General features: G+C 39.2%; 8 protein-coding genes across 17 annotated transcripts; 2 read left to right on the top strand and 6 right to left on the bottom strand.

Moving 5' to 3' along the window:
* Positions 1-1,878: 1,878 nt before the first annotated feature.
* LOC104711516 (transcription factor UNE10) lies at positions 1,879-4,540 on the bottom strand. Its single transcript, XM_010428220.3, has 6 exons — positions 4,314-4,540; positions 3,758-4,238; positions 3,514-3,606; positions 3,200-3,265; positions 2,324-2,707; positions 1,879-2,211 (listed from the first exon to the last, which is right to left on the bottom strand). The coding sequence occupies exons 1-6, from the start codon at positions 4,409-4,411 to the stop codon at positions 2,128-2,130; spliced, it is 1,206 nt and encodes a 401-aa protein (XP_010426522.2). The 5' UTR covers positions 4,412-4,540; the 3' UTR covers positions 1,879-2,127.
* Positions 4,541-4,806: 266 nt separating this feature from the next.
* LOC104711496 (type III polyketide synthase C) lies at positions 4,807-7,016 on the bottom strand. Its single transcript, XM_019232948.2, has 4 exons — positions 6,942-7,016; positions 6,766-6,831; positions 6,037-6,240; positions 4,807-5,956 (listed from the first exon to the last, which is right to left on the bottom strand). Exons 3-4 carry the CDS (start codon positions 6,236-6,238, stop codon positions 4,974-4,976), a joined length of 1,185 nt encoding a protein of 394 aa, XP_019088493.2. The 5' UTR covers positions 6,239-6,240; positions 6,766-6,831; positions 6,942-7,016; the 3' UTR covers positions 4,807-4,973.
* Positions 6,356-7,402, bottom strand: LOC104711506 (putative plastid-lipid-associated protein 11, chloroplastic). The gene is made up of 3 exons (XM_010428209.3): positions 6,942-7,402; positions 6,766-6,831; positions 6,356-6,655 (listed from the first exon to the last, which is right to left on the bottom strand). Exons 1-3 carry the CDS (start codon positions 7,400-7,402, stop codon positions 6,556-6,558), a joined length of 627 nt encoding a protein of 208 aa, XP_010426511.2. The 3' UTR covers positions 6,356-6,555.
* Positions 7,403-7,536: 134 nt separating this feature from the next.
* On the top strand, positions 7,537-9,814 carry LOC104711477 (putative mitochondrial import inner membrane translocase subunit TIM21). 2 transcript variants are annotated; one of them, XM_010428189.3, is made up of 8 exons: positions 7,705-7,840; positions 8,279-8,344; positions 8,439-8,457; positions 8,541-8,665; positions 8,833-9,011; positions 9,097-9,145; positions 9,241-9,360; positions 9,467-9,814. In XM_010428189.3, the coding sequence occupies exons 1-8, from the start codon at positions 7,721-7,723 to the stop codon at positions 9,623-9,625; spliced, it is 837 nt and encodes a 278-aa protein (XP_010426491.1). In that variant the 5' UTR covers positions 7,705-7,720; the 3' UTR covers positions 9,626-9,814. The 2 variants fall into 2 exon arrangements, with proteins under 2 accessions (XP_087349509.1, XP_010426491.1); XM_087493383.1 differs by lacking the exon at positions 8,439-8,457 and having other exon boundaries at positions 7,537-7,840.
* A 36-nt stretch (positions 9,815-9,850) lies between these two features.
* LOC104711457 (actin-related protein 2/3 complex subunit 5A) lies at positions 9,851-11,070 on the bottom strand. Its single transcript, XM_010428161.3, has 4 exons — positions 10,785-11,070; positions 10,617-10,689; positions 10,419-10,519; positions 9,851-10,131 (listed from the first exon to the last, which is right to left on the bottom strand). Exons 1-4 carry the CDS (start codon positions 10,871-10,873, stop codon positions 9,996-9,998), a joined length of 399 nt encoding a protein of 132 aa, XP_010426463.1. The 5' UTR covers positions 10,874-11,070; the 3' UTR covers positions 9,851-9,995.
* Positions 11,071-11,147: 77 nt separating this feature from the next.
* Positions 11,148-14,842, bottom strand: LOC104711471 (cationic amino acid transporter 9, chloroplastic). Of its 2 annotated transcripts, none has more exons than XR_015585342.1 (9): positions 14,705-14,842; positions 13,705-14,601; positions 13,199-13,608; positions 12,923-13,099; positions 12,615-12,839; positions 12,318-12,507; positions 11,986-12,222; positions 11,572-11,667; positions 11,148-11,490 (listed from the first exon to the last, which is right to left on the bottom strand). XR_015585342.1 is itself a non-coding variant. In XM_019232951.2 (9 exons), exons 2-9 carry the CDS (start codon positions 13,946-13,948, stop codon positions 11,350-11,352), a joined length of 1,707 nt encoding a protein of 568 aa, XP_019088496.2. In that variant the 5' UTR covers positions 13,949-14,601; positions 14,705-14,842; the 3' UTR covers positions 11,148-11,349. The 2 variants fall into 2 exon arrangements, 1 of the variants encoding a protein (XP_019088496.2); XM_019232951.2 differs by having other exon boundaries at positions 12,318-12,494.
* LOC104711451 (ethylene-responsive transcription factor 1) lies at positions 14,618-15,312 on the top strand. The gene has a single exon (XM_010428153.3). It carries the CDS (start codon positions 14,688-14,690, stop codon positions 15,213-15,215), a length of 528 nt encoding a protein of 175 aa, XP_010426455.1. The 5' UTR covers positions 14,618-14,687; the 3' UTR covers positions 15,216-15,312.
* Positions 15,313-15,334: 22 nt separating this feature from the next.
* LOC104711440 (COP9 signalosome complex subunit 7) lies at positions 15,335-18,044 on the bottom strand. 8 transcript variants are annotated; one of them, XR_015585362.1, is made up of 9 exons: positions 17,771-18,044; positions 17,284-17,359; positions 17,095-17,183; positions 16,858-16,947; positions 16,687-16,731; positions 16,503-16,601; positions 16,278-16,416; positions 15,787-15,895; positions 15,335-15,630 (listed from the first exon to the last, which is right to left on the bottom strand). XR_015585362.1 is itself a non-coding variant. In XM_087493409.1 (9 exons), exons 1-8 carry the CDS (start codon positions 17,927-17,929, stop codon positions 15,821-15,823), a joined length of 747 nt encoding a protein of 248 aa, XP_087349535.1. In that variant the 5' UTR covers positions 17,930-18,044; the 3' UTR covers positions 15,335-15,630; positions 15,787-15,820. The 8 variants fall into 8 exon arrangements, 2 of the variants coding, with proteins under 2 accessions (XP_087349535.1, XP_087349532.1); XR_015585365.1 differs by having other exon boundaries at positions 15,787-15,875; XR_015585364.1 differs by having other exon boundaries at positions 16,544-16,601.
* Positions 18,045-22,448: the final 4,404 nt, after the last annotated feature.

Genomic DNA, 22,448 nt, shown 5'->3' with positions numbered 1-22,448 from the left:
ATCGCAACCACCGTTTTCATATCTTTTGGGAGTATATAATTAAACTTAACAATCAAAGCCAACTGGTGTCTTCCTTTGGAGTTATAGGTGATTTGATTTTTTATTTCCTCATATGTCATTTTCTCTCTGTTTCGTATGTTCCAATTATATATAATTTAGAGATTGCAAATAAAAAAAATGTTGTTGCCACAAATTCACCTAATTACGGTTTTATTTGGATGCGTTTACATACAATTTCTTTTTTTGAATGGACAAAATTATTTATGTACACACGGATGCTATATATACTTTGATTTCTTTAGTATATGAAATTGTAAGTGTATTACGCTCAAAATCGTCGTTAAATCAAATCAAAGTTCAGTTATATATTAATTGTACATTCTTTTCATAGTAAAAGCCTAAAAGGACAAATGAGGTCTTTTTATTAGCAAATTAAGAAGAAGTAATTAAAAACAAAACAAAAAGGAGAAATAGATAGGGTTTGTGCCTTGTGGTGACGATTGGATTACTACTAGGGCTTGACTGGTTCAAACACTGCGGTTGAGGTTGCGGTTGCAGGAGATTGCGGAAGCGGGCGATTGCGGTTTCAAGCTTTATTAATCGTTTTGAATAATTGGTTTAGCAGTTTAAAATTGGTGCGTTTGCAGGAGGTTTACGACTGGTTGACCAGCGGGTACAATAGCGGTTGGAACATAAATAAATGTGATATATAATTATATAAATGTTTTAAAATATCAAAAAATTTATTAAACTTTATTTATAATTAAAATTTATTAAAAATACTAAAATAATTATTTAAAAAACAAATAAATTTCATAGTGAAATACTTATTATTTTATGCATTTGGCTTTTTACCAAAACTTTAATCAAGTAATTTGATAAATGACTAAACATATGTTTTAGATCGTAGATCTTCTTTCTTAAATCTCACATACTCAATAAGTTCTGTGGAGCAGTATTTGCACCGGTAGTAATGATCAAACGAGAGTTGAGAAGAGTCACTCGTGATTTGTTTTTATATTTTTCACAAATAATCTTATTTTCTTAAATTTCTGATGAAATGTTATATTTATTTAGATTTTTTGAACTTATGTGCGATGTGCCATTAAATTTACATCAAGTTTTCTGGGTTATTGTTAATTGAAATCTTATTTTCTTCCAATTGTTTATTTTTTAATATTCTCAATCGTATCCGTAGTTCATTTTCTCTCATCCTTAATGAATAAAATAGTTAGGTAAACGATATATAAAAAAAATATTACATTATCACTGATTTGTTTCAAGTGTTTTCAAAAAAAAAAAAAATTCCAAACGCAAACGTCCACAACCGCAAACACTTGCGGGAAGTAGCTTTTAGAATTCAGTGATTTGAAACGGTTAGGAGCGATTTGGAGCGATTGGAAGCAATTTGTGTGATTGGTACCAATCGCTAGAAACCGCTACCATCCGCAAACGCAGCGTTTGCGAGAGGTAGCGGAAGAACCAATCAACACCTAAGTTGCATTTATCTCATGATTTTATGAGTCACTTTTCGTTATTAATAATTTGATTTGTTCACAAACAAACGTGTGGTAATGGTCAGGGCCAAGTTGACCTATTAAAACCCAATCATTTACGGCACCTTTAAAAATAAATATTCCCTTTCTTTTTGGTTTCTTGTAGCATAATAATAACATTATCAACAATTATTGTGGACTTTTGCAGACAAAGCATATGGTCTTGTTGTGTCTACTCCATTTCGACTTTTCACTTATTCTCACGACGACTGACATAATTAAATTCGTGAAAACGAAGGACTATCTACTAGACACTACGTATATTGAACACACTTATCTAACACAAAATAGATCAGTTCGCTTTTGGTTTATGGATGTAAAGTGAAGTTACAAATTCACTCAAAGATTACCATTATTTTTTGTCGGACGTACGACATCCAATTACACCACGATCTTTTTTTTTAAGTACGTATATCATCATAATTCATGAGTAGCCTATACATATGAGTTAAGTATGATGGAATATAAATATAAATATAAATATAAATATAAATATAAATATAAATATATATAGGTGTATTGTGACTAAACACATATATTGACGTACGATCGATGGATATTTTTAAAATAATCATTTTGGATTCGAAGGAGGAAGCTGATGCTGCATTTGCTGATATAATGCAGCCATCCTGCTATATGCTTCCATCGTCGTTGGCTGCAATATTTCAAAATATAAATATGGTCATGCATGTTCATTTTTTTGGGTTTTTTTGTTGACAAAATGAAGCATTAATGATTAGATATATATATATATATATAAAGTCAACCTGTGACGAGCATGCAAGAAAGGCGGCCATAGGATCTGGAATTAAAGGAGACTGAAATCGAGTGTCGTTGGAAGAAGCATCCCACGATGGAGAAGTCATTGGCACAAATGGGTTTGGCATCATGTTGGCATGTATATTAGGAGTGGCAGCAGCAGCAGCAGCTCGGTTCATAGAATTCAGGTCCAGGAGACCGAGACCGGGCATCCCCATGCCAATCCCTAAACCCATGGGATTGGACATGAGAGACATCTGTAGTTGTTGTTGTTGCTGCAAGGCCATAGGAAGCATCATGGAAGGCATGTTCATTCTGCTCATCATGCTCACTTGTGCTTGAAGTTGCTTCAAGTACTCTATCACTTCATCCAACATGGATGCTTTATCCGTCTAAATCCAAAATTATAATAGTGAAATCTCTTTATATCTACTATAATTAACCAAACCAATGCTAGCTATACGGATTTAGTCAAGCATGTGATTACGTATATATAATACATGTGATATAGATTGTGTTGATTTTTGAGTCGACAGCCAGAAGGCATAAAATAATTTAAGGGGTATATGAATGGACCAATCGGACCAAGTAATAAAGAGATGTAAAATAAGTTTTTTAGGGGGCAACCAAATATAAAGATTGAGCATAAGTGTGTGGAGTAGAATCATCGTATGAGGTCCATTTCTTTAGATGCATTCACTTTGCTTTGGTCCACCATTTTTTTTTTCTCATATTATCCCCTCTAGCTATTTTAATGTATACCTACTTACTAGTATTATACTAATCAGCTAACTGACTGTAGTTCGTACGCAGGCTCAATAAGACATTGATGATTTGGCCACATTTTATGATGCATGTAGAACGACGAGTACGTACGTACGTACCTTGCTGGAATTGGGAACCAGTTTCTGCAAAGTCTTCATCCTTTGATTGATCTTATCTCTCCTCTTCTGCAAGAAAATGAATCAGTCAAAAGGGCTGTTAATAATTACTGTATTTGTCAAGGAGGATTGAATACCCTTAATTAAACTAAATAAATGAAAAACAAAAAAAAAAAGTAAAAAAAGAGAGTAATTAACAAGCATGTGTAATATAATTAATGAACCTGGAGCAATAGACGAAATATACATATAAGTTATAACAACTTGAAAAAGAGTAAAAAAATAAAGAAAAGAAAAAGAAGGTTTAAGGTGAATACTCGTTCGGATTGATTATGAATAGCAGCGGCTCTGCTTCTCTTGGTAGAAACTGATGATTTGCCTCCGCCTTTCTTCTCTTCTTCGTCCTCCATCTATCGTTTTATCAGGTTTTTTTTATTCATTGTTTGCTATTTATGTATTAAAAAGGTGATATAACTATATACATAGCTAGAGCTCAGCTAGCTAGGCTTAATTAAATAACTAGAAGAACAAGAAGAAGCGAATGTATAATAAATGACTTGCCTGTGGGCGGCTGTGGCAGACGGAGTCATGATCATCGATGGTGTTATCAGGCGAGCCCATGGATGTTGAGGTGAAACCGACGTCGTAAGTGTCCATGGTCAGGCGCTGACTCCCGCTCCCGCTCCACTCCGGCGCCACTCTTGCTCGTTTTCCACCGGCCATGGTACGACCATCACTACACGACCCCACTCGGGTGGAGCCAACCCCACCGGGCTTGCTCTGTTGCTCCTGGAGGTTTGAGCAAGGGACAAGCGCGTCCATGGCCATGGCGGCTCTGGAAGAGCGATGGTGGAACCATGGGACGAGCTCATCAGTGGGCTTAGGGTTCGGGAGGCGAGTAGCTTGGTCCACTATCGACTCCAACGTTCCACCGGCGCCTGTGGAGTACTTTGTCGACGAAGCCGTCACTCTCGGTGGACCTAAACCGTGCAAGCCCAGTTGCCCGTTCTCCCACGTCAGCTCGGCTACCTCGTAGTCTAACCTGCAAACAAACAAATTATATATCAACAAAGAGTTATATATTATCAAGATGATATATATAAACCAAGGTGCATACATGGGGATATCGGCGGCTGTGGTGGAGCGGACGGTGGTGGTACCTGCTGCGGCCGCCGGAGTATCATCTATGTGACAGTTGGGAACACATTGGCTCATCTTAATTCTGTGTGTATTTATAATTTAAAAGATTGTTTTGTGTTATATTGAGATCTTCTTCTCTTTCTTAAAAAGAACTTTTTATGTGAACTTTTGTAGTAATCACATAATGGACAAGTGGGGACATGGTACTTGAATCGTTAACCATATGTATTTAGTTATTATATAGGTCCCATCTTTCAATGGCTTGCTTAACACCTGTTGAATGTTTTGTTGACAGCTTAAGTGTGAGAATCAAATTATATAACTCACAATTTGTTGTCATACGTTTAGTAGTAGGATTCGCATTCGCTAAAAAAATTATACTATGTTACGTATGTTCTTTTGCTAGAATCGAAGCAAGAGTGGAGGATAAAGCGGTGAATAAATTAAAGCCAGAGAAAACGACATTCTGATTTTGCAAGGATGAAACTATATTACTACGTGGATGCATGAAGGCCTATTACTTTTAACCGAGTGTCCTAGAATCACTGTAATTGGCATTGGTTCATGAATAGTTAACGTGCCGATTCTCATACTATTTTTACTTGTTTACAAATCTCCGGCTCATAGTCATAAACATTTAAAGACTCCTCATGAGAAAGCCTTCGAAGGTGATTCCTGGTCCGAAAGCTAATCCCAAACCCCATTCTTCTCCCTCTGTGCCTTTCTTCTCAAGCTCCTCTTTCACTTTTTCCATTATGTAGAAGATGGTGTTACTGCTTACGTTCCCATAATCCATCAACGCCCGTCTGCTGCATTCCAGCTTTTCCGGCTTCAGCTTCAGCTTTGTCTCTATCCCACTCAGGATGGCGGGTCCACCCGGATGAACTGCCCAGAAAAGGTCATTGAAATCCAACAAACCAGAGCCAGAACCCGCCTTTGCCACCAGCTTCTTGCAGAACTCCTCGACATTGTCTTCGATCTTCTGAGGGAGGTCTCTTCCTAGCTTGAAGCTTATGCCCTCTTCTGACAGCCGCCCGTCGATCACCCCTTGCGTTCCAGGCAGGAACTGCTGCAGAGCACAGTGAAGCTCCATGAAGGGAGATTCGGACTCTGTAGGGTCTGCTCCGATGATCAGGGCAGCGGCTCCGTCTCCAAAGAGTGCAGCCCCGACTAAGTCATAAGGGCGAGCTTTGTTGGGCGGGCGGAACCCCAGAACCGTAGTCTCAGAGGTGGTGAGCAGCACCCGGCTCCCAGGGTTGTTCTCAGCAATGTCTTTGGCCACGCGCAGCCCGCTCAGACCTCCGTAGCATCCCAGAAAATACAGCATCACTCTCTGAACCTCGTTGCTAAGGCCCAGCTGTGCCGAGAGGTAGAGGTCACCTCCGGGCAAACGGAACTCACTGGAGGAAACATAGAGAAGATGAGTGATATCTTCCACTGCCCTTCCCCAGTCCTTGATGCAAACCAAGCTAGCTTCATATGCCATCTGCACAACCGCCTCGTTTGCGATCTCAAGCCTCTGATTGATGGTTGGGGAACCCTCAGTTGCTAGCTCAGGGTATTTGTGCAGCGTCTCCCGAGACATGACTGTGTAGCGTGTTTTCACAGTTGTGGTTTTACCTAACATCAACAAGACACGTATACATATGCTTATCTTTGCACAGGATGCTCAAAAAGAAAAGGTTGACAAAGAAAGTTACACAAGTGTTGCAGCTTGTCTTTGATAGAAAGGTCATCGCATTTGATTTCACGGAGATACTCCTCCACGAGATTCTCCTGGGAAACGACATTGCTAGGGAAGGCCTTACCAAGAGCAAGCACTGTTGCCTTGCCCTGAGTTGCAGCCCGCCTTGTGCTTTTGCCTATTTCCATTCGTTTCTCTAACCTTACGGACGCCAACATCTCTTTTCAGTTTCCCAATAAACAAAACACAAAGGATTAGCGTTGGCCTTTTTAACTCATGGACAGAGAAGATAACAGGAAAAAAAAAAAAAGGGCATAGAAAATGTGGGTGGTGCGTTTGTAACAAACAGACAAAAACCCGAAATATACTCAAGGGTCACACTTTGAATGATCCTTCATATTACTCTCTCTCTCCTTACATTCCTGCCTCATTTATTTGAGACCCAATGGTAAAAGACGATGACTATTCAGAGGAATTGAAGCGGTGTATTATCATACAAGAAAGAAACAAAGCTTTAACCTAGTAAATATACAAATCATTCTGTCCAGTTATAAGGAGCACGATCAACAATTAAGTAGTCTCCTCTGATGTCCTTGGCCACTCTGATATCACCGTCCATATACACATTCTCAAACCTGTGGAACCCAAAACCCAAAACTCTCTCTCTCTCTTTATCTGTACATATATAGCATTCAGAAGAAGCGAAGGTCGTTGTTTTTGTAAATAGAGCATATAACTAACTCACCAGCCCTTCCCAAATGGTGGCAGTGGGAGCTCCCAGTTCTTCCCTCTCAACACCGCACTATTGAATCTGACATATCAAACAAAAACGCAATCCAATTAAGCAAGCTACACACACTCACTCTCTCTCTCTCTCTCTCTCTCTCTGTTTCAATTACTAATTTGAGAAGGATTTGGAACCTGAAATTGACTCTCTGCGGGGAAGCGATTTGCAGATCAGAGCGTACGAAGAAAACACCGTCCGGCGGGAAAGTGATGACGTTATTGAGGATCCGTTTCTTTACATCGATCACCTGCAAAATGTCTCCGGCGCTCGTCCCAAACAAACCCGCCTTTTCTATGATGAAGAGCTGTTCCTTCTCCGTCGTCCAAAGGAGCCGCCACGTGGCAGATAGAGAGTCGCCTGTGGTGATGGAGCTACGGCCGATTACCGCCATGGATTCGATGGCATTCACGATTGCGTCTCTCTTCGTGGCGTCTTTCTGGGTTCTCAGACCTCGATCCTCCTCCGAGATCAGCTCCAGCAGCTTCCGCTTGGCTCGCTGTGCTGAACAGCTTGTTCGAAAAGCGCCACGACGACTGCGGAGTGGAGCAGCAGCAGGAGGAGGAGGACGACATGCCGAGAGCAGCGCAACAGCCATGTTTGCACTTCCATGGTTGAGGTTGCGAGTTAGAACTTAGAAGAAGATTTATCTTTTATTGGGCTTTAAAAAGCGAAGCCCGTTTGGTTTGGGGAAATAAAAAAAATGAACAAGCTTTTTTTTGTTTTCATCTCATGAGGCCAAAGCCCAAGCCCAATCGAAGAGCGTGCACGTGCGTGCTTCTTTGTCACGTGTCTACCCCACAGAAGCGGCTTCGCCTTGCTCGTCAAAGAAAAATAAAAAGCTTCCAAGTTTCATTCTTTCTCCTCCTCCTCCTCCTCCTCCTCCTGTCACTAATTTTGTGGTACCAGATACGAGATGATGATGATGAATCTTCTAAGGAGATCAGCGTTGGTCATCGGACGCCAATCCAAGTCGAAACTGACTTCGTTTTCTTCCTCCGCTTCTTCACAACCTTCTTCTGGAATCCCAAAATCGGTTTCTCTCTCTGCCTTCTCATTTTGCTCAGTTCCTTGCGTAATTATGATTTTTTTTATTCCATCTAATATTCTTTTTTTTTTTTTTCCCACTGTGGCGGCTTTTATTATTAAGCATCGTTAAAAAGAATGGCTAGTCTCTTTTCAAAGCTATTATTACTTCTTCCAATTAGTCATGGAATTGCATATTACTGTAGTACAAGGTTTCCAATATATCTGCACTTTGGTCTGAGTCTGAGGAGGTTGTTTTTTTTTCTAGTCCTGTCTCTCTCTCTAGTAACAAACAAGAATACCTTGATCGTTCGTTATGAGGCTTTTAACAAACATTTTGACCCCTTTTCTAGTCCTATTCATACTCACTGGTTTCTATTTTTATCAAAAAAGGTCTTCTTCCCTTTAATTGTTATATATATTCTTTGTTTTCTCCCTTTCGATGCAGTTGATAAGCGTTTTACAAAGAGGAGCATCAAGGCAGGCCATTACTGGTTCGGGTCTCTCGAGTCTGGTAACACACAACATTTAATTTGTTTGCCTACTTATACCCTTTTTGGGGGGCATATATGTTAGTTTAGTTAGTTCTCATCGTTTTTCTTATGCAGGACTCCGCTGGAGCTAATGGTCAGCGATTATCATGTGTTATAATATAACTTGACATCCCAGTCTTGTGTACTTGTTGTTCTGACAATGATCTCTGTTTACAGGACTATTGTTTCGCCCCCAAGCAAGTATATGTACGCAAACTCGTCTAAAGAAGATCAACTCATCTTACCTTACTAGATCTTTTGCATCAACAACTTCTAAAGAACCTGGGAATCAGCAGAATAAGGTGCTGTTCATAAGAATATGCTTTTGACCTCCAACATTTTTGTGTTTATTCTTACAAGTTCGCCACTTATCACAACGCAAAGCGACAGAGACAACTTATGTCATTTAATCCAGATATGCATAACGTCTTAAACATTAATGCCTGCTTTGAAAATTGTGTGTTTACAGGCTAAGAAAGAGGTGACGACTGTGGAGGATCCTTTTGATTCTCCTACATACCACATCCCTGAGAAACCGGTGACCTTTACAGAAGGTGCTTCCTACAGTCTTGTTATTCTGGCTGGGCTTGGGGTTGCCGGAGCTGCTGGGTACGGTGTGTTTAAAGAGCTCATATTTCAACCAAAAGAGTGAGACTTGAGAACTCTAGTTTCATTTTTATCTGCTAGGACACTAGGATTTGGAGTAATCTAAAGACACCATTCTGTATTCTAGGTACAAGATCTTTGACAAAGCCCTGAAGAGAATTCAAGATGATGGTCAGGTAAATAAGAAAGTAACTCCATCGATTGATCATAACGGAAAGGGGTGGTGAAAGCATCTGTGTTAATGCTCAGATTTTGTCTTGTTAATTATTAGGTGAGGGTTAGGATTGGATCCCCCATCAAAGGCTACGGACAAGAAACTAGAAACCGAGCTGCTCGTCAACGTATACCCAACAGAGTATTTACAGATGAAGACGGAGTTGAGCATGTTGAGGTAATTCACCCCTTGTGGCCTTGGAGTCACATCCTTTGCTATATAAATTGAGAAACAAAATCGAGGAAACAGAATAGTGAATATATCAAAATTGAATATGCTTCAGGTAAACTTCTACATCCGTGGGACTCAAGGAGCGGGGAAAGTGTACACGGAGATGTTTAAAGACAAGGCAGAGAATGAGTGGAAATACACGTACCTGATCGTAGAGATTCTGACACCTTCCCCAGCCAAATTGATGCTGGAGTCTTATTTGCCCGCCTAAACACTCGGTATATTTTATGGTTGAGTTTATCCCGGAAAACATTCATAAACGGCTAAGATTGTTTTAGTTGGGTGTTTGGAGAAAGGAAAGAATTGTGTTACACATGAGTTGTAGGAATGACTTGTTGCTGTTATCAACGTCTGGACCAAGCATCTGTTTGCTAATTGGAGAAAATAAACAAGTCTAAAACTGGTAAATGCTCAATGTTTATGATTCTCGCGAGTCTTGAGGCCGTCTAACTGAGGCTTGATTAATAATATTCTTGTGCGAATTACAGAAAACATGAAACTGAGACATGCTTCCTCAGGGAAAATGTGCATATATCAATGAAGAGTACATTAGTGGCAAATGTTACAACAAATGGATCAAATCAAACGGTGTTTAAAGTATCAGTAAGACAGCGGAGAATGCAACCCAGACCAGCTCTCTCAGTGAGTTTCTCGTGAATCTTCAAGCACTGATCGCAAGTGGGTCGGTCCCCAGTAGAAAGGCCTCTGTACAAGTACCTGTTCCAACACCATTCAAGGAAACAAAATAAACTTCCACATAAACAAAGAAAGAAAGAAGAGCACAGACATTCCCACAGTGGGTAGATAGAGTTTGTTCCCATTCATACAAAACCTCATTCACTTTCTCATGTATCACACTACCTCCTCTTACGGTGAAGACTAGACTTTGCATAAGAATCGCAGCAACAATATCACAACATTTGCTCTCAAGACTTAGACATATGACGATTAAATAATGCAATCAAAGCAAAAGGAAAAAGGAAAAGAGAGTTTGCTTTTCTTACTTCATGAGAATGTCGTAATACTCGGCATCAAGAGCATTCAGCATTCCGTCAATATCCTTTATGGCCATTATAGCTCTGTGTACAACTATCCAATTAGCCGACTGCAATGAGAATAATATATGTGTTTGGCTCAGGAAACAAAATCACAAGAAGAAAGGAGATTCCTTTTTAATCAAGCAGACAGAGGGAAACACAGACCTTGCAACGTTCATCGCGAGTTTTGGGAGGCGAACCTTCAAGAGCCGTTTTCAAAGCTTCGACATGTTTGTACCTACACGCACAAACAAACAAACACCACTGAAGGTTATCTGAGAAAGAAAGGGGGAGAACTTTAGGGCAGGAGGATAACTCCAAAGGTAATATTACTGTTTGAGTAAGCTTTCAATCTTCCGCGATTTGGTTTCGATCCTCGCGATTATTGCCTCTGCATTATCAGCCTCCACAAATTCTGCCATTCGATCTCTCTCTCTCTCTCTCTCCCTCGCCCTTCTCTCTGATCAGAGATTTCTTCTTTTCTTCAGAATTTCAGATGATGTGAAAGAGAGGAAAACTCACTCAATCGTCGTTTAACCATTTTAAAAAGGGACTGGCTGACGTTTTTGTTACCCTTAAACGGCATGTTTCCTACGCTAGATTAAAAAAAAAAAAAAAATTCATTTTTCCTCCTGGGTATATATAATGAAGGAAAAGAAAGAAAGCACAATAGCGATTTTCAGTCATTCTCAAGGCTTCAGTTGAAATGCAGGAGCATACTTATATACTCAAGTTTTATTTACAAATTACAATAATAATATCTAAATTCCTCACATCCCATTCAATCCCTTACACTCAAACAGAATTTGTAGGTCTCTCACGCAACACATAAACTTGCTATCTACACTCAACAAATGGCTTGCACCGTTTTAAGTAACACAGCTATAATAGTGTAGCATTAACAAGATTCGCTTTCAGTTTCAGGTGCCCTCTGATAAACCACAGTGCTTGTATCTGCGTGGTACTGCCCATACAAGGCATAAACAGCAGTTGCAAGCACATTGACAACAACAAATCTTATCCACGCTTCATAATGCAACTGCAACGTAGCGGAGATATCAAATTTAGATCATATTGTATGTGCCTGGAATTAGTATTGAAGTTAGTTCTAAGCGTGTACCTGAGCAAATAAGAAGATATTGAAGAAAATGCATACGCATGGCACAATGGGTACACCAGGACAGGTAAACCCAGGACCCAGAGACTGAGCATAAGCCTGAAAGCGAAAAGCTGAGGGGTTAACATAACATGAAGCACTGATAGATAGGATGGCATTTGCCAAATATCTCCTCGTGTAATTTCTAACAGATGTTAACAAATCTCTCCTCTAAACCAAGAATGCAAAGTTACTTCAACAGACAACAGTCACAGACTTTTAGAGTATCACTGTGGAGTTCTAAGTGCCAGAACATGCTACTGCTGGCCTCTATTCAACTAAACGACTTTGTATCTAGCATTTTAACACTAGTAAAACTCCTTTTTTTTGGCGCTATTCAACTAAGCAGAGTGTTAGCTTATGCTTAAGGCTACTTACTTTGCGAAAATGAAGAACTGCTGAAGCAACAACTGCCACAGCAACGGAGAGGAGAATAAATATAACTGAAGCACTGAAACGGTATAGTATGCCAGCACCAAAACCACTGCATGCAATTATAACAAGGCAAGTGACACCTTCACGCCAACTTGATGTCCATCTATTGGACGACTCTCTTTCTTTTTTATCATTCAGTCTCAACGCCACAACACAAGCCGCAACAACTGAATACCCAGTCTGAAACAATGGAGCACCGAAAATAATTTTAATCTGGAAAGTATAAGTATCAAATAGAAAACGAAGGGAGATAGAAAATTAAGACCATGACGTACCAATGTACCAACGGACAGAATATGGGAAAGACTATGTACATTAAATATGCCACCTAAAACGGCAGCTACAATGCCGCACCAGATTTGAGAATGAAGAGGTGTATGAAGAGTTGGGTGTATTCTGGAAAAGACTGAAGGCAATAGGCCATCCCTTCCAAGTCCCAGATATAACCTGGACTGTTTATCCGAACTATCAGATGATTACTTAGGGTTACCTTGGTTCGCATCATGAGAAACAAGTGACATAATTACAAAAGAAATCCAGGTACATATATATATATATATATATATATTCACCTGAACATAAAGACCAACAAGCAGAGTAGTCGTAAGTCCAGCAACAGCACCAATACTGATTAAGACTGAGACGAACTTCATACCCTTTGATGAAAAGGCTTCAGCTAAAGGAGCATCTTCACTAAGGAGGCTAAAAGGGACCATCCCGGTGAGCACTAAACATACGCCAATGTACAGCGAGATACAAACCAGAAGGCTCCCCATAATTCCGATTGGCAGATCACGCTGAACAGGAATTAAACAGATATAAGAAAAACTGTGTAGATGATAGCAGCGTAAAAATACTTTCAACAAATTTATGAGCAGACCTGAGGGTTCTTTGATTCTTCAGCAGAATTAGCAACTGCGTCAAATCCAACATATGAGAAGAACACTACGGTAGCACCAGTCAGAACTGCTTTAAAACCATTAGGCGCGAAAGGGGACCAATTTGCAACATCAATTTCAAAAGCACCGGCACAAATCACAACGAGAACAATGACGACCTACAAAAGAACCAATACTGTCAAGCAAGCAAGAAGAGTTTCCGTTATCTAAGGTATAATAAGTAAGTAAGAATAGTTTAAAGAAGGGAAGAAGCGCACCTTGGTAGCAGTCATAAAGGAGTTGACAGCGGAAGATTCTCGCACACCCTGGCATAAAACAAGGGTCAAGAGAGCAAGTAAAACGGGAGCCAAGATATTTAAAGAGAGAACCCCTCCGAAGAGCTCCTCGCCGCTTCCCATCCAGAGAGGGATAGAGCCCTTGATAGCTGGAAAAAGCTCAAGGAGAGTAACTGCATAGCTTGCCAAACTACGAGAGATACTAGCGGCGCCAATATGATAGTCAAGCATGAGTTGTACGAAAACAAGAAAAGCTGTGATCTCATTGAAGGCTGAATACGAGTACATGTAAGCTCCACCAACAACAGCAGGGAAACGGGATGCGAGTTCAGCATAACAGAGAGCGTTCAACACACACGATGCTCCAGCTAGCAAGAAGCTGATCGTGACTCCTACGCAAACAGTAATCAATCAATCAATCAATCGGAAGTTGTAAGTAAGCACTAAGCGATTCAAGGATGAGAAAAATGTAATTCGTTTAAACTGACCAGGTCCAGCATCGCGAGCGACGGTTCCGGTAACGACGAAGACACCGGCGCCGATGGAAGCGCCGACGCCCAACAGTATGAGGTCGAAAAGGCCGAGGCGACGAACCAGAGAGTCGGCGGAGGTGGCAGTCTGAGATGACGGAGGAGCCAATGATTTAAATCGGCGAGCTGAAGTACAGAAATGAGAGAACCATGTGGCGGAGGAGAGGTGGTTGCTGAGCCTGAAACCTTCGTGGCCTCCCATGGGGAACTCAACTTGAAACGGTGATAGTTGAAGGTTTGGGTTGGGTGGGTACAAAAGGAAAGGACTGATTAGATCGAGACAGTGAAATCACCCGGATCCGGATCTATTCAACAACCCGGTGTAATCAGAATCCAAACGTATAACTATCGGGCCAAACATAAGGCCCAATCAAGACCAAATAAAATAAACCCTCTATGCTATATTGCTATGTAATGTAAGTGTAACACAGGTGTTTGACATGATTAGAATCGAGATAAATTAATTATTGTACAACTACACAAGACACCTGAAAGACAATGATGGACTAGACTACAGGAAATTCAATTTTTGTATTTTAAAAGCAACTCAGCCTTATCTAGGGGATAATATAAAACTAGCAGACTATTATACTAGTAATAAGCTCCTTCGTGCTGCATGCGTGTAAACAAACGAGTTAGAAGAACGAAAACGGGATTGGTTCAAGATTCCTTTGTCTGTTTTTACTTTTTTTTTTTTTATATAATAAAATAGAGAGAAGAACATTGAGTAAAACGTGACTGATTCTGCGCTTCCCAGCAACTGCATCTGCATGGTCCTCCAATATTATAATTTTTTAAAAAATGAAGAGGCCTGTGATATTCATTCATTCCTCTTTATATATATAGTTCTTCTCCCTATAAAGAACAAAAGATCAGACCACAGTTAAAAGAGAGTATTGAAGAAGGAAGAAAAAAAAAAAAAAAAAAAAAAAAAACAAAAAATGGAAGCAGAGCTCACACGGGATAACGGCTCGGCAGTTCTGGACTGGATTCGCCGTCAACTGCTGGAGGAGGACGATTTTGATCTCACAGCTTCCAGATCTCCATCAGAAGAAGATTCATCATCATCAACATCTTCTTCTTCTGAGCCGCCACGGAGAGGCGCAAATTACAAAGGAGTGAGGAGAAGACCATGGGGGAAATACGCCGCCGAGATTAGAGATCCGAACAAGAACGGAGCCAGAATGTGGTTGGGGACCTACGAGACGTCCGAGGAGGCCGCGGTGGCATATGACCGGGCAGCTTTCAAGATGCGGGGCTCCAAGGCTAAGCTTAACTTTCCTCACCTTATCGGCATTGACCAGGCTGAGCCCGTGAGGGTCAATCACGCCGGTCACAAACGCCAGCGTTCGTTGGAGCCCATTTCCCAGGCAGCTAAACGGCGGAACATAATTAACCTAACGGCTACACTTCTTCCTTCCCTACGATTAGATTTAGAGCTGTCTGTATTACAAAAACACCTTTCATAATTCATTTGTTTTCATTCTTTTTGGTCCAGATTTTGGCTCATTTATTATAAATCTGATTCTCCTCCCTATATATATTAATAACAATTGATTACAACCATTCATCTTCTAAAGAAAGCATCTGTAAAACATAGAGCCTTTCACTTCATTCTTAATTTCTCTTTTCTTCCAGCAATTCAGGCATCAAAACCTATGACGAGACATCAACTTCTTCAATTCAACAGCTAACTACGAATCTTTCATCACACAAAAGTCAGGTTCATACTTGCGAGTGGCAAAAAAGTCAGGTAGCTAAAGGGCTTTACATTGCTCCCGCAAAATCAGATATCACTACCTCACTCTATCTCAACAAGTAAAGTAGATTACCCATGTCTCTCTTCTCTCTCCCACCTTGTTTCATGGCATCGGATGCCTCCTCCTGCAATACAACATAATAAGTTCCATGATTCTTATATCAACCAAATCGTAACTCATGTTTTTCTACCTAATCAAGGAAGAAATCTTATTTGAGAGCTTAAGGATCCTAATTAGCGGATCAACTGTAAGTTCTGGAGAATGTAACAGAGTCACCTACCTCTTGGGCCTGCTTCGGTCCTCCTCATAGTCCATCACTCCACTTGGTTCACCAAATATCTCTTACTGCCCTCTGAATTCAACGTCGGCCTGCCCACAGTGTGCAACTTCTGCCACAATGTAAGTAAGACAACATAGAAAAATATCTCCCATTGTTCAAGTCATAACAGTCCATTTTTAATTATCATCACCTACTTTCACCAAATATTTAACTACTGTCTGCTCTCTTGGGGAAAGAATACGGATTTTTACTTCTACATATACGATTATCTTTTCTTTCGTGAAAGCACATGATTCTAGTTTCGTTAAAGAAATACGAACTACGTCCAACCGAGGACCAAGTACTGCAAAACATGCCAATGTCATTTGTTGGCTGTGTATAACATAACAATTCTCTATGCTAATTTTTAGCAGAAATAGCTAGCTAACTCCAACATGTAAATGTAACAAATCGAACGATGAAAAGAATAATCAGCCACAATCTACTAGTACCTTCATGGAAATTGACTTGTTCACTTCTTCCACCCTCTCTTCTACTTCCTTTCGATTTCTATTGTCCACTTCACTCATATTGTCAGCCCATTTTATCTTATCTTGAATTGAAACCAGCAGATCTTCTGATGTACTCAACCTAAACATCAATTACGTGCACACACATATATAAACTGACTCCAACATTAAGGCAACAAAAAATAGTTCATGAGAAGGGACTCTCACATAAAATCTCAACAGAAGGGCAGTGATATATAACAAGTTACCAATTTTCCAGTGTATGAATCATATTCCCAAGCTGGCCAGGCCTTAGATCTCTACCAGCTGGGATATACTGGTTCAAGAGTTGCTGGTAGATCTAACAAAAAGCACAAGGATCATACAATTGGAATGTGAAAAAAGCTAGTACCTCAAAGCATCTTTTCAACTGATCAAGTTTTCCTCTAACTATACCCTGCAAAAAGTCAGCACCGTATGTTTACAAATTTCTCAATTGTCACACTTCACTTGTCTGTGCAACTTCAGCTTTTCAATCACAAATTATTACTCAAAAAGAAAATCTTTAGTCCAGAAAACTCACAGCGTACATGCATTCGTTGATAAGAAAATCTTCGAGCTCACGTATGTTGGAGATATCTAACTCGGCCATCAGTAAATCATAGGGCAATACCTGGAAGAAAAAAGCACATATCGTAAGGACATTATATAAAAAATCAACGACATATCAAGAGTCCAGAAAAAGAGATTGAAATGAAGAACAAAAACTAAGAAAGAACAAATCATAATGGACACCGAACAATAGAAAAAGAAGATATACCTTGTTTACCTCCGCCAGAGTAAGGACAGTGAGCAACTTCAGCTTAAGAACTTGAACAGGAACCAATTGGGAAATACAACCAGTGTTGCCTAGAGTTTGAGAAGAAGATTAGAATAAGAAGACTCAGTGAAAGTATATCATCAAAGCAAAACATAAAACGAAATGGAAGAGTTAAGCTTCAAGCCATACATTTGTAATCACTCCATGTGCCATGTGCGAATAACCGTAGTACATCGAGGTATACAGAGTTAGTGGTCCCTTTAAGCTGCAGTGAAAGGTAAGAGAAGCTTCAGAAACCGAACCAGCGAGCAATTAAAAAAAAAAAAAAAAAAAAAAAGAGGTTTGCAAAATTAACAACTGAACTCCGCAACACCAAACAGAGAAGTTAAATATAATCAGTCACGGATATAAACACTTTCCAAGGAATGTGGAAATAAACAAAAGCTGATCAAAACCAATGAATAAAACAAGTGACGCAATAAACAGGAATAGAGAAAATAGCGAACATTATTGAGAAATATGTCTCCAGTGGAAACCCTAATACTGTAAGCTAGATGATGAAACCGTACAGCCTACGCAGATAGTGCAAAGGGGGGGGGGAGGAATATGAGCTTTATTAATAAGAGTACGTATTGTAGTATATGAAAGATGCTGCTAGGCGTAGTATCGAGAAGACCTCGGCAACACAAGGCAGAGCCAAAATCTCGGAGAAGGCGAAAAGCCAAGAATGCGAAGTAGCTTCTAGTAGGATAGATGCAAGATCATCGCCTTTGGATACAGAAGCTCGTTTAACGAATAGATCGATTATTTCCACCTGCTTCTGTTCGATGTCCATCTTCTAAAAGTAAGCTCGGAGGGACTTTTAGGGTTTTTATCTATCCAGAGCACAAAATCCGATTTGCCGATTTGGAAGAGAGGAAGCCAAGTGAGTGAGTGAGTGATTTGGTTCTGCATCTTATGTCACCGTGGCTTCTTCTTACTCATACTGGGCCGAGGCCCAATACTTACCAGTAACATTCTTTCGATCCGATTTATCTTTTTATCATACGAACGGTATGTTTTAGTTTTACAACGGTAAAAGAAGATGAATTCATCACTAGTTATTATTACTTAACGATAAAATTTTAAGAGAGGGAAGTAACTAACTAACTAATTATAGACATGTTGGAACTTGGAACCAAGTCCATAGTATATAGACAGTCCAAGCCCAAGACTAACCAACTCTCCTATTAGAATGATATTGTCCACTTTGAGCGCAAGTGATTTAGTATTCACAGATTTCTTATTGGGTTCCTTTACAAAAGGCTTCATACTAATTAGATTTGGTTTTGATTTATATATTAGAAACTTATTTTATAATCTTCCAATGTGGGACATTGTTTGTATCCCAACAAAACTGGGAAAACGGCCTATTCCCCTACAAACTATGTTACTTTATCGCATTTATACATGAAACTTTTATATGTGCTTAGAACTACATAAACTTTTATTAAATTTGAATTTCATACACAATCTAAAAAAATCCGGCCTAAACCCACAAATCTCCAAACGCCGTTTACTATCCCGTTAATACTATGCTGACTAGGCTGCAACGTGGATAATAAGACAAATAGATAGACTATATACTATTAAAGTTAGCTTTTACATCAGAAGTTAAACTTGGTGTAGTGGTCGGTGATGTTTTAAATCTGGTCCAGCCCAAGGTTCGAACCAAACGGAGGACCATAAGTTTTATTTTCACTTAAATGAGAAGGACAAAATTGTCATTTCACTAGCATTATCTTCTTCCACAGTAAAACCCTAGCCGCCTCCATGGGTCCTGCGTTTTCTTCTTCTATTATTTAGGTTTTCATCTCTATTTTCATTATTTTTGCACATGTATTAATAAAAATAACTCAAATTTACGTTTTCATTTATCCGAATAAAAGCAACTTTCACACTCACGCACCAATCCGTAGCTCAATCATTTCTCTCTCAGTCTCTGCTACTTTCGCGCGGATAAAGTTACAAACATAGTGACTGAGTGAGAATTCCAGAAATATCGAATTTTCCAAGGGATTCAGAGGTTGACGCTAAGGAACCGTCGTCGTTGGAACTTGGAAGCTCGTTAGCGATGGAGGTCATCGTTAGCGATATTTGGGAAAACAAAGTCACTATAAAATTGTTTATATAAGTTTATTTGTTTTCAATAATGTCGTAAGTCGAGGTGGCTCATTTGGTTTAGTATATGTTATCCTGTCTTCATTGTCAACAGTTCGAGTACCCAGTTTACAGATGTTATGTAATTTTTTTCCCTTATTATCCACGTGGCATCCTAGTCAGCATAGTATTAACGGAATATTAACAGCGTTTAGAAATTTGTGGGTTTAGGCCGGATTTGTTTAGTTTATGTATGAAATTCAAATTTTATAAAAGTTCATGTAGTTCTAAGCACACATAAAAGTTTCATGTATAAATGCGATAAAGTAACATAGTTTGTGGGGGAATAGGCCGTTTTCCCCAACAAAACTCTTCTCAAACCATGTACTACTACGATATTTTGGCCTCCCCTTCTGCGAAACCCAGGTACCTTGGCGGTACCGCTTTTTATTTCTAAAGTATTCTTGAAGCACCCTTAATCATGTCATCTTTTTGAATGATACTTCCACACCGAATATAGAGCCCACACCCACTCCACTAGGTCCATTTTTTGACCTAAACTATGATATCAAGTGTTGGGCTTTCTAAGCCCAAGCCAATTTCCCTATTAGTATAATATTGTCCGTTTTGGGCCCAAGTGGTCCAGCCCTAATGGATTTTTTATTGGGTTCTTTCCCAAAAGGGCTCATACTAATTAGAGTAGGTCTTGGCGTATATATTAGAAACTTATTTTATAATCTTTTGATGTGGGACATTGTTTCTATCTCAACAGTTAGCATAAAAATGGGGAAAAGGGTAAATTTCAACCCGTACTATTTTGAAAGTGTAAATTCCTATCCCAGACAACAGATCCGTGTGTTTTTCAACCAAAACCCTTACATAATTCAAATTTACTACCTAGACTTTGAATCGTTACCCATATTCCTACATTGACTCAAACAGCGTTAGTTAACCGTTAAATGTTTTGATCAATTTGACATGTAAACGATGATGTGTCAAGGTCGTTGGGCTTGAAACCTTAAAACGACGTTGTTTGCAATGAAAGGTTAAAACAATGTGTTTTGAATTTGGGGAAACATCTTAATTGCAAACGACGTCGTTTGCAATGAAAGGTTAAAACGACGTCGTTGGTAAGATCTTAATTGTTAACGACGTCGTTTTAAGGTTTCGAGCCCAATAACCTTGACACATCATTGCTTACGTGTCAAATTGATCAAAACATTTAACGGTTGACTAACGCTGTTTGAGTCAATGTAGGAATATGGGTAATGATTCAAAGTCTAGATAGTAAATTTGAATTATGTAAAGGTTTAGGTAGAAAAACACACAGATCTGATGTATAGGTAAGAATTTACTCTTTCGAAATAGTACGGATTGAAATTTACCTTTTCCCCATAAAAATGAGGAGGGCGTAGTAGAATGAAGACAAACCAAAAGGAGATAGGATATTATGGGTCTTCAAAGTTCAAACTATAATAATATAAAGACTCCACCACACAAGACGAGCAACAACAGTTCTTCTGGGGAACATGCTATCCTCTGATCTGCACCGTTGGTAGCCGTTTGACTTGCCATTCTGAATTCAAACCCCAAACCTAATTCCTGCATTAGACCATACAAAACAGCTACCCAAGTGTAAAAGGTATTCCTCCAAGTACATTTTTGGCATTGATGTAAAAGCCATACCTCTCTAATTTAATGCATGGACGCATCCATGGCCACGAAAGTGTGTACCACATTGCTGGCATCTTTTGCACTGGTCTCCATAAACAGAATTCCAATTTCATCTGCAATAAAATGCAAAATCAATCACTCCTTACAACATGATGACTACAAACCTTGACTAGCTAGAGAACAAAGGTAAAAGGAGCATGCATGTACTGATGTACCTTGGCTGTTTTATATGGAACAGCGCTCTATTTGCAGCAAGATCACATTTGCTTCCAACCAAGAGTTCATTCACACTTTCACTCACATAACTGATCGATTTCACTCAACCATTGCTTCATGTTACTAAAACTCTCTTGGTCTATGAAATCATAGAAAGATGAAGAAGAAGTCGTGAAATTAAGTAACACACATCAACAAGAAGTTGGGGTTTGAAGAACGAAGAAGCAGCAAGCATGGTGTTAGACCGAGACTCAAAATTAAAGGAGAGTGTTAATTTTATAATTGAGTTTAGTCGTATTATGCTATATAATTTAAATGTGGTTGTGTTAAGTGAAGAGGTGTGTATGTAAGAGTCGTGACTTGTCGACTAAGACACAATCATGATAGTCACTTATGACCGTAAAACTTGTATGTAATGTAAGTGTGTTGTTGTAAAACAAGGACACAACAAGTTTCAGACATAATAAGTTTTCAGTTAATTTGTTATTGTCTTCTTTAAAGAGAGAAGAGAGAAAGGTCTCTTACTCTGTTTCTTCTTCTCTCGATATTCTTACATGGATTGCCGGGAAATCATTCGCCATTGGGACACTCTTTTGAAGTTATTCATTATTAGTTTATATATATCAAACTGTACAAATATATATATATATATATATATATATATATATATATTGATATATCATGGTTTTTGTGGTTTTTAACCATGATATAAGAAGTCTTTTAGAGTCTTTTGATTTGTTTTCTAGATTGTTTTTGAGTCTTTACAGGTTTTTAGCATGGAAGGAGCAAAATGGAGCAATTTGGATGTTTTGGAGCATAAATCTTGAAGAATCAATTTGGTCTCGGATGAAAGCAGGAGCATCGACCGACACCAAGATAGGAGGCATCGATCGACACTCATCTCTGCCGACTCAAGACCCAAGTTTTGGAAAATTTACAAATCTGCCCCAAAGTTTTCCATATTTGCAACATAAGTCCCTGACGTGTTTTAGGACATATAAATAGTGTTTTTAGGTTTTCCAAACCCTTAAGTTTTATTCTAGAGAGTTTTATTTTTTCTGCAACCCTGTGAGATTTTGAGAGCTTTTGGGAGAGAGATCTGAACTGCTTTGAGAGAAGAATTCTTAAACTCCTTCCTTACTCTTTTAATTTCAATTGCTTATTATTCAGAATCATGTTTTGTTCTTCATTGATTATGTCTGAGTAGTTTGCTTGTTAGGTTTAGGGTTTTTTACAGGGATTTTATGAATTATTAGATCTGTCTATTTAGGATTCTTTATCTTTCTAGATCTTCATCTTAGGTTGTTCTTCATATTAATCCTTGA

Source organism: Camelina sativa, chromosome 2 (genome assembly GCF_030686135.1).
Source record: "Camelina sativa cultivar CO46 ecotype springtype chromosome 2, ASM3068613v1".
NCBI classification, from domain to species: Eukaryota; Viridiplantae; Streptophyta; class Magnoliopsida; order Brassicales; family Brassicaceae; genus Camelina; species Camelina sativa.
Note: the sequence above shows the minus strand (reverse complement) of the source record. Positions and strands in the feature narration are given on the sequence as shown.